General features: G+C 34.5%; 1 protein-coding gene across 1 annotated transcript; it reads left to right on the top strand.

The window, feature by feature from the left end:
- The first annotated feature begins 4043 nt into the window (after positions 1 to 4043).
- LOC111420539 (UTP4 small subunit processome component l(3)72Dn) lies at positions 4044 to 6518 on the top strand. Its single transcript, XM_023053558.2, has 5 exons — positions 4044 to 4287; positions 4346 to 5652; positions 5712 to 6094; positions 6156 to 6248; positions 6317 to 6518. Exons 1-5 carry the CDS (start codon positions 4196 to 4198, stop codon positions 6434 to 6436), a joined length of 1995 nt encoding a protein of 664 aa, XP_022909326.2. The 5' UTR covers positions 4044 to 4195; the 3' UTR covers positions 6437 to 6518.
- The last annotated feature ends 4181 nt before the right edge of the window (positions 6519 to 10699 follow it).

The following is a 10699-nucleotide window of genomic DNA, read 5'->3' as shown; positions in this document are numbered from 1 at the left end:
CTTGGTGTAAAGTTGAGTAAACATACTGTATAAGGTTATCCAACTCCCAAAGGCCTTACTGTGACGTCATTGGAAGAATTGGCATTTCTGTCTTTATTTATAGAGTGAATTTCGCTTAAGATGCAATACACAAAAATATATTTTCATAGAAACGAGAGCATACCTACTTACTTTGTCCATGTCCAAGGACAGTAGAATCAAACAGGACTGCTACATCCATTGTTGTTTTGTAGCCAATGGGTTGGTTGCGCGTACTCTACGTTACAATTTGCCACGCCCAGTTTGCTGTCATTTGTTCTATGCATTTGCTGCTTTTTAATTTACTTTTGAAGTGTATATGAATACGTCTACGATATATGATATAACCTCTAAAAATACACAGCAAACGTATAGAACACCACAACAGCTGACTAGGCGTGGCAAATGGTGTGACGTAGTGAGCGGGCACGTAGTCACAACAATGGATATAGCAGTCCTGTTAGATTCTACTGTCCGTGGTCCATGTCAATATAATTTGACATTACAATATCAACCTCGATATAACGATCAGTACGAGGAACGCAGTGTCCGTTACAGCACAATAAAAATAGACAACAATTTAGCGCTGAATAACAAATAAAACTAGACTAACACTAGAAACATTCCGTTTAGCCGTACTTCTCTAAGACGACTGGTAGGTGATAGATGGCGATAGTTAACATAAAATATCACTATGCTGCATATTTTTATTAAACTAAAACTAGAACTAACACAAAACAACTAAACATTCGGGTTTAGCCGCACATCTCTAAAGTCGGCTAAATCTGAATGTTTCTAGTTCTAGGTCTGATGTTAGTTCTAGTGACAGTGGTAGGTAGCGCTAGTTAGCATAAGAAATCACTGTTGCATATTTTTATTGCACTAAAACTAGAACTAACACTAGACCTAGCACTAGAATCATTAGGGTTTAGCCGTCTTTAGAAACGTGCGGCTAAACCCAAATGATTCTAGTTATAGGTATAGTATTAGCTCTACATAGTAACAGTGCTAGTGTAAAACTAGAACTAGAAACATTCGTGTGTCTGAAGACTAGCCGGGCGTCTTCAGACCCAACCCGAAACTTTCTAGGTCTAGTGTTAGTTCTAATTTTAATTGTTATGCACCGCTAGATTGTTGTATATTTTTATTGAACTAAAAGTAGAACTAACACTAGACCAACAACTAGAATCATGCGGCTTTAGCCGTGTTATGAGACGCACGGCTAAACCCGAATGTTTCTAGTTCTACTTATAAAGTTACTTCTAGTGACAGTGCAAGTATAAAATTAGAACTAACACTAGACTTAGAACTAGAGTCATTCGGGTTTAGCCATCTTTAGAGGCGTGCGGCTAAACCCAAATGATTCTAGTTCTAGGTATTGTGTTAGTTCAACATAGTAACAGTGCAAGTGTAAAACTAGAACTAACACTATACCTAGAACTAGAATCATTCGGGTTTAGCCGTCATTTGATATGTGCGGCTAAACCCAAATGATTCTAATTCTAGGTATAGTGTTAGTTCTATGTAGTAACAGTGCTGGTGTAAAACTAGAACTAACATTATATCTTGGACTAGAATCATGCGAGTGTAGCCGTCTTTAGAGACATGCGATTCTAGTTGTAGGTATAGTGTTAGTTCTAGTTTTACACTAGCAATGTTACTATGTAGAACTAACACTACATAGAACTAAAATCATTTCGGTTTACCCGTCTTTAGAAACGCACGACTAAACTCGAAACTTTTTAAGTCTAGTGTTAGTTCTAGTTTTAATTGCTATGTAGCGCTAGATTGTGGTATGTGGTATATTATTATTGAACTAAAACTAGAATTAACACTAGACCAACAACTACAATCATTCGGGTTTAGCCGTGCGTCTCTTTAGACGGAAACTCAGAGTTATCATAAGGACGTCACTTTTTCCAAGCAAATCTTTTCCTTGACAAAACTACCCAATGCCTGTACAATTAAGGTATGTTGCATTTTATGTGGCACAGTGCAAGTGCATAGTAGTTTCGTAACTATGGTTACTGTATTCTAGTAATGTGCCCTATTATGAGCTGAACCCTATTGAGGCTGGGCGGTGGCTCAGCGGTTAAACTCTCGGGTTGACACGCAGACGTTCCGGGTTCGTGCCCCGGTTTAAACATATTCACCAAGCCGCCCACCCGTCCTTCGGAGGGGACGTTAAGCCGTCGGTCCCGGCAACCAGTCGTACACCTCTGGTTGTCGTTATCACCCATGTGTGTAAGGGGTTTGAACACATGGCTGAATGCGCGTTAGCGTTCTTGAAGCCACACCTCGTGAGAGCGTACCCGGCCAAGGGTTGATGAGCAGCTTTGCTCCACCTTGGTACGGAGGGGCCAGCGAGTGAGTGGCATCAATGAGCGGCACCTGACAGGGGCGAACCCGCACTGGGCCTGTGCCGTAGCACGCCCGGTGAGGGGGTCGGTCAGGAAGCGGAATCAGCCAGAAATCGAGTTAAGCTCGCGTTTATCATCTCAGACCTCTTAGAGGAGGATGTACAAGGGGCCCGTTGGGGCCTAGGTGCCGCGTATAGTATACGCACTCCCCGTAACATACATACATACATACATGAGCTGAACTTATTTTTCAAATTTCATTTTGCTGGTGTTTGGCTTTCGAGAAAAAAAATTAAACCAAAATATTCCGCCGTTTTTGATGGAGCGTAGCTCCCCAGGGGAGTCGAAGTCGCTCATAGTTCATATGTGGTTCATATAATATACCTTGGGTGTAAAAAGTACTTTTTTATAATTCGCGACTGTAATGAAAGCTATTACAGTACTGAAATGGGTGCTGTAATGAGACTCCTTACAGCATCCGATGCTGTAATGAGATTTTAATAACGTTTTATGGAATCAGTTCAAGTTGGTGACATTGGGTCATTAATTTTTCTAGTTGCCAATGTGACAATGTTTGTCATTGGATGTTTAAACATGTTTTTAGCATTGAATACGAGCAATTTCTCAATTTTAGGAGGTGTACATGAAACATTTTTTCAGGTGAATACATTTTGTGTTTTGACAATTTCTAATTGTCAATTCAAATTTCTATTTTCAAGTGTTACCAACTGCTTCATACCTATTTCCCTACATTGTTAAAATGTATTTCATTTTTGTTAAAAAAAAGGATAAAAACGCGAATTACAAAAAATAGCATAAAAACACGTTTCATAAGACTTAAAGCACTCATTCATTAAAAAACTCGTGGTTTTGCCACTCGTTTTCAACTTTAATTTGTGCATTTGAAGCGTATCTTACGAAACTAGTTTTTTAATATACTGTCTGGTTTATATATAAAAGCTCCAACCACAAAATAACTGTTTTGAATTACTATGTGGCTCCAATTAACGTTCCGACTGGTTGGTAATCCCTCAGATGCAATTACCTATGGCAATTACACCTGTCAAATAATGCCGCACATTTGAATATCACTGCATCATATGACATGTGAGATTGTATCTGACAACAATCTGAAACAAAGCTATAATGTCAATTATAATCTAATTATAATCTAATCATACTATTATTACTTTATTAAATTATTATACTCTTACCGAAAAATCACTTTAAAATGACGTTTTGATCTGTCATTCTGAACAAACTTCAACTTTATAATTTTAAAAGTTGAAGTTAGCGGCAAATTTAAAAATATAACATGAATTGGAATCTGTACTTTTTAAATTAAAAGAATGATACTGGTAATAATTGTTATTACCACTATCATCATTACCACTATTAATAATAAAATTGTTAGTTTAATTAAATTATTTCAGTTTAGACGCTAATGCCATCTTACGGTGAGATTTCGACATACAATCAGTCCCAAGATCTCCTATCAAAGATCCCTGGGGCTGATACCGCTGATACTATCGACTGCTTTTGACATGGGATATGTTCATTTATAGATTTTGCTTTATAATAAGAAAAACATTAATTTTTTATTTTAATTTATCAAACTTTAAAGACATGGAAATACCTGTATTATCATCATTTTTTCATGTTTGAATACGTTCTTAAATTAAGAAACACGTGTGTTTGTTTTGATGTTTATAGGTTATGTATTCTAACCTCAAACTTTAGAGTTAATTAATAGAGTTAAAACGTTTATTTTTTTTATAATTTTCATCAATAAAATAGAATAAAAGTGCTTTTAAAAGATGGTACAGGTTCATTATGCTAGATTTTATAAACCTAAAACAAAAGGAATTAATTGTATGACTCTTTCCAATTCAAAATTGGCCCTTTCCAGGTAATTTTTTTTTTTAATTTGGATATATATTTTATATTTAATAATTAATTAATTTTAGATCAGATAATTCAATCGAAATATGGAACATTGCAAACACACCATTTATAGAAATAATAATCCCTTACACATTAGAACAACATATTCAAGGATTAATTTGGGTTAAAACTCGTTTATTTAGTTGTGATTTACAAGGTTTTTTAAATGAGTATGATTTAAACCTGCTGGAAATCAAATCTAAGCTTTCCGTAACAGGAGAAGCAGCTTATTGTCTTGACACAGACACATCAAATCAACACATTGCTGTTGGAACAGACCAAGGATACATAAACATTTTTTCAATATCTGAAGAAAATGAAGTCCTCTTCAAAAAATTCCTCGATAAACAAGAAGGAAAAATTTTATGTTTAAAATACGACACCACGGGAAATTTTATTGTTACCGGAAGTATCGATGTTATAAGAATTTTTGATGTAAATCATGGTCACGCTTTACATAAAATGTCTACAGGTCGATCAGAAAAAAATAAACCCACCATAACTTGGTGTTTAAATGTCTTAAGCGAGTTTGTAATTATAACAGGCGACTCAAGGGGAAAATTAACATTTTGGGATGGAAAAATCGGTGCTCAAATTGAAACCTATCAATCGCATAAAGCTGATATATTGAGTATCTGTGTATCTGAAAACGAAGATACAATTTTTTGTGCAGGTGTTGATCCGATTATTTCAAGTTTCGCGAAAGTTAATGTTAAAGATGGTTGTAAATGGGTTAAAAACATTCAAAGACGAGTTCATGACCACGACGTTAAAGCTTTAATCCAACATAAAAATAAATTGTATTCTGGTGGTGTTGATGGTTATTTAGGTCTTAGTTATCATCCTCCAAAAACGTTGGTTAAATATCCATCGCTATATAACGATTCCGTTTCATTGAGTGAAACTAAAATGATGCTGTTACGTTATTCTAATTATTTGGAAGTTTGGAAATTGGGTGAATCAGAAGGTGAGGTTGGTTTTAATCAAATGTATCAGATCAAGAATGTACCCAAAAAAATCGCTGTGATTGAGAGACAAATTAAAGATTCTCAAGGAAATAAAGAGAGAGAATTTATATTGTGTTGTGCAATTTCAAAAGATGGGAGATGGATTTGTTATAGCACAATATCATGTGTTAATCTTTTAGAGTTAGAATATGTAGATGAAAAATTAAAACTTTCATCAACTAAATTAAATGATTTATGTGAATCTTGTACTCGACTTGGATTTACTCAATTTAATGAATTAATTTTGATTACGACAGAAAAAGTCTTAATCATCTATGATTTAGAGACTAAATCATTGAAAAATAAATTTGAAACAATACCACGTAAATTCTATTATTTTTATAAATTTTTAATGTTTGTGTTGAAAATGATTTCATTTTAGATATAACTAATAATGTATTATTATTAACAATTTCTCAAGAATATTTTTCAATCAGCGACATAACTGGAAACGCAGTTGTTTTTAAAAAGGATAATAAATTATGGAAATTTTATTGGGCATTACCTAAATATTCATGTCCCATTATATCAATGGCAATTGGTCCTAAAAGTAATTTGATTGTAGCGTATTCAGATAACCAACTATCTGCATATGAGCTTTGTAATAAGAAAATTATGACAATTTTTAAATCATTTAATTCTACAAGTTTGGATCATTATAGAAATAAACATTTGCCAATTAGAAATATAACATTTGATTTAAGTAATGATAACATTATTATTTTACATGATGATGTAACAATTGTTGTAATAAATAAAGATAAGGTAAATAAACGATTATTAAATTAAATTATATGTAAATAAAGTAAATCAAATTTGTTTCTAGATTCCAAGTGATGAATCTAAACCGAAAATAGCTAAATTGGATAAGGTTTTGTCAGGAAATAAAACTGGAATAAGAACAATAAATGGCCATCAGGTAAGTTTTTAAATTATTAATGTTTGTAGAAATTTATTTTTGATTTTTATTGTTCATTATTGTTGTAGCATCTTCTATATTTAGAACAAATTTCTAAGAAAGAGTGTGTTGCTGTTGAAGTAAATCCAATTTCTTTTCTAAGTGAGCTTCCACCTTGTTTGAAACAAACACTTTTTGGTAAAAAATGATGAATACTTGTTCTAATTTCTTTGTTTTAACAATAAATTAAAATTAAACTATGAAACTAAAATATATTTTTCATGAAACCGTCATGTAATGCAATTGCAAGGTTGTTTTTATAAAAGAAAGTTGATTATTTTTGCCTTCAACTTTTTCCTATCCTAAAGCCTAGTGTAAATTTTTTCTTTTTCCTCTTTAGTTAAGACTATGTCTTGCTTTTTTTGCTTCATCAGGCCTCTTGGGATGCTAAAGTCCTGCATTCGTGACAGCTTTTCTACGATCGTCCCTCGAATCGTCAGATCGAACTTGGTCTCTCCAACAACTGCGCCTCGCGTCAGATACTTTCAGTTCATCCCGTATGGCTGAGCTTCTTATCTGATCCGACCTCAGTGGTAGATGCGGACTTTGCTCTCCTTGGACATTTATTTGTGGCTCCATATGATGTCTCTTAGATATCCAGATATTCTGGAGCCTTTGTTGACTTGTGCTCTAACTTCTTGCAAATTTGAAAACAGTGCAAGCTCTGTCTAACGGGGCGACAATTTACTGTTAATTTGCTCCCGACAGACTTTCGATGTCATCATTGCTTCAGTCTTCTCCTAGAATATCTTTATGTTTAGTCCTTTCGTTTTCTGGTTTAGATTCGCTATAACATTCGCTGCAACAATAAAGGTTTATTGAATTCTATGGCTTTTTCGATAACGGATCGGACTATGAATCAATTGTAGATCTGTTTTGTCTGAAACCACACTGTTCTTCCCTAATCCTTACCCTCACCTCATGGATACCTTCGACGTGATAATTTTTGTTAGTAGCTTGCTTGTGCTGTTTAATAGAGTTGTTCTATACTTGTCAGTGTCCTTTATGTTTCCTTTCTTGAATACCGGCATTGTAACGCTATGTCCACAGTTGTCCGGAACCACTGTGGTAGACAGAATTCTGTTGATTAATGTGGTCAAGGCCTTTTCCAGATCCGGCTCCATGCTTTAGGCTTCCTCGCCTTCTTCGACCGACATCTGTTCTTGTTCTTCTTGGTCTTCTTGTTGTAAGTCCTCCCTGTTATCCCGTTGACTACCATTTAATGTTCGCATGTATGCTAACTATTCCTCGGGGGTTACGGAGTTGATTGTTCTTGATTGTTGTTGACCTGTTCGTTAACTTTCTTAGTACATGCCATATCCTCTTTTACCCTCCGTGCTAGTCCATGTCCGTCTTCCATCTCCACTAAAAACCAACCTCTCCCAGTACGTTTCTTTCAGATCCTGAAACATTCCATTAACCCTGTTTCTACCGGTGCGTGTAAATGTTGTAGATAGGCCTCTCTCTTTTCTTTAGCCAATGTCTTTACCTCTTCAGTGAACGAAGGTTTATTGCCATTTATTTTCACCTTCCTGGTTCCGAGTGCTTCTTTTGACTTTCGGTTATGCTTGACCTAATCTTATTCCATATAGTGTTTTGGTTATCGTTTTCTGTAATTGGGTTTAGAAGTAGTCTGTTCTGCTATAGCATCTTGGTTATATTGCACATTTCTACATGAATTGATTGTCGAGCTGAAATTGCGTGTATTACTAAAGGTAAACTTGTGCAGCTGTTTATGATCAAAAAACGTATTATTGATCCGTAGCTCATTTTGGGAGCATGTACTTATCAGCATTTCTCTGTTGTTGCTAATGGGATAGGAGTATTTCCAATTTGAGAATTAAATTCATCCATAAGCAGCGTTTTTGATTTTCTCAGGTAGTCCGTCTAGTACATCTTGAAGGTTCCTAAAGAATATAGTTCGCTGTTCCTTTTACTTTGTTATTTCTGGAGTGTACGCACTCACGTAATTTGTTCTCTCCCCATCGATCTTCGGTTGAGGTGCATGATATTATTGTTTACAAATAGTACCTATTCGATGTAACCCTCGAATTTCTCATGCTCCATGTAATTTGTTTGAAATTTGAATTAAAAAAATAAATAAACTCACGGAAGGTCAGGTGAAATGGAAGTAAATGCAATTATATAAATATTTTTGAGATCAGAAGAAAAGTTTGATGTAAAATACGGCAACAATATAGAAGACGAAGATTCCAAAACGTTCAAAGCAATTTTAGAAAAAAATCCGTACGGAAATGAATGTATATATTCAGTATGTAATTATCATGTATATATTCTTATATCCGACATATAAGAAAACACAAACTTGGCGAGAAACGAAAATTGATAGATTGTCTAATAAGAAAATTGACTACATATTATGGTCTGGCTATTCGCAGAAATATCAGTCCAGAGAATATGAAAAAAGTGATAATGGCCACTTATTATCACATATACCCTACAGACGAATTATCAGTGCTGTTCGCTAGAAGCTGAGAGTTGATGTGAATGGCAAAAAGCTAAAGCTTCTGGATCGGATCACTTAGTGAAGCATCCTCTACCACTTCATCCAGATATACAAAACATGTACTGCCAAAGTGAACTTGTTTCTGAAGAAAGTTGCAACATTCTTAACCAGTTAAGCAGTTAAATAGCATGCATAAGTGCAAAAGTAACCAACTCAGTTGTGTATACAAATAACTTGCAAGAACTGAGATGTGCCATATGTAGATGACCAAAAAGATGTTACTACTTACATGGGATTGACTTTTATTTCAATAACATACACTATGTACAGGGTGTCCCAATTTCGATGTCCGCATAGACCATCTCCGAAACTAAAAGAGATAGAAAAAAAGTAGCTTACATGTCATGATCTCGTTTTTCGAGAAAATGCTAATGCCGAAAACTCCGAACAGCTATCATCTTTTGTTTTCGCCCTATCGGCAAAAACTGAAAATTTTGCAAAAACGACAATCGCGAATATCTCACTTATTATCAAAGATGGAGTATTATAAATAAAACATTATATGGGCAATTTTTTACGAAGAATTCAGTGGCGTAGATAGAATTTTTTTCCCATCTTTTATTTTCGAGATTTTAGACGTAACTTTATTTTTTTAAATGGAAACCATAGTTGGCTATGAGTTAAAATAATTTGTTATTTTCTTCTGATAACAAATATATATAGTTTGTGGGGTATATTTCTTATAGTTATTGAATAATTAACAAAAATTCATTTTGTTCCATCTAAATCTAATGTATGTATTTAAAAGTTAATGTTGCTATGGTGATAACTAAGGCACGGAACTTTTGTGACAAAAGAATAGGATTTCCCCCCTCCACTTGTTCTCAGTGGCTTCCTAGAAAACTAGCCAATGAGAACAAGTGGAGGGGGGAAATCGTATCGTTTTGTTACAAAAGTTTCATGCCCTAGTGATAACCATACATACTATGATGGAATAAATTTTTCAATTTTTTTTGTTCTTTCTAAAACTATTGTATGTATTTAAAACGTAATGTTGTTATGGTGATAACCATACCATGAGGGAAAGCATTGTTTCCAATTATTGTCAAAGTTTGTAGCAAGGAGTTTGTAGTAGTATTTAAAAAATCACTAACAACTCTGGCATTATGTGCTGGTGCTCCGTCATATTGAAAATATATCATTTGAGACATATTTAGTGCCAAATTGTCGACCAAAGGCTCAAGTGCTGCCTTAATATATTGAGGTATTTCTCTGAGTTTAAGTTTTTATGGTAGATACTATATGGCAAAATTCTATTATCTAAAAGGGCACACCATACATTGAACCCCAAGCTTCTTTGAACACTCAGAGACTTCTTCGGTCCAGATAACATTTTGAACAAACAGCAGACTATTTAATTTTTCTAAATATCATCTACAAAATTCTAATCTTAGATTGACATCTCCGGCACGTAAATAAGGAGTTAGCCCCGCTTTGTATGGTTTATACTTATTTTTCTTTCATATTCGGGAGCAACGGCTTTTGGGTCAGACGTCTTGTTGCAATTTCTCTTGCAGGTCATTTTGGTATGTTTTTGTATGTGGTTTGGGAAAGGACCAAATATCTATTAAATTTTCTGCTAACCGGCTGAAGGTTCTTACGTGCGGTTGTCTTCTTTCTGGATATCTTGTGAAATAAAATTCCGCGGCTAACGTCGCATTCTTATCTGATAACATATAGCATTCCATCATGTTACATTTTTCATAATTTTCGAAATTCATTGTAAAGTTTTATTCAGTTTTGTTATATTTTGACACTTAACATGCTGGTGCATCGTACCAGCACATAATGCCATAGTTGTTATCGAATTTTTAAATACAAACTTTGGCAATTATTTGATACATTATGTTGCATCATAGTATGTATGGTTATCACCATAGCAACA

The sequence above is a fragment of the Onthophagus taurus genome, chromosome 1, assembly GCF_036711975.1.
Source record: "Onthophagus taurus isolate NC chromosome 1, IU_Otau_3.0, whole genome shotgun sequence".
Classification (NCBI taxonomy): Eukaryota; Metazoa; Arthropoda; class Insecta; order Coleoptera; family Scarabaeidae; genus Onthophagus; species Onthophagus taurus.
The sequence above is the reverse complement of the archived record's forward strand: the minus strand, read 5'-3'. Positions and strand labels throughout refer to the sequence as shown.

Excerpts from the sequence above, each read along its gene's own strand:
- LOC111420539 (XM_023053558.2), top strand. The coding sequence starts at position 4,196 with ATGGTACAGGTTCATTATGCTAGATTTTATAAACCTAAAACAAAAGGA. Across the intron at positions 5,653-5,711 it reads TAAATTTGAAACAATACCAC|ATATAACTAATAATGTATTA; the intron begins GTAAATTCTATT and ends ATTTCATTTTAG. Across the intron at positions 6,095-6,155 it reads TTGTAATAAATAAAGATAAG|ATTCCAAGTGATGAATCTAA; the intron begins GTAAATAAACGA and ends ATTTGTTTCTAG.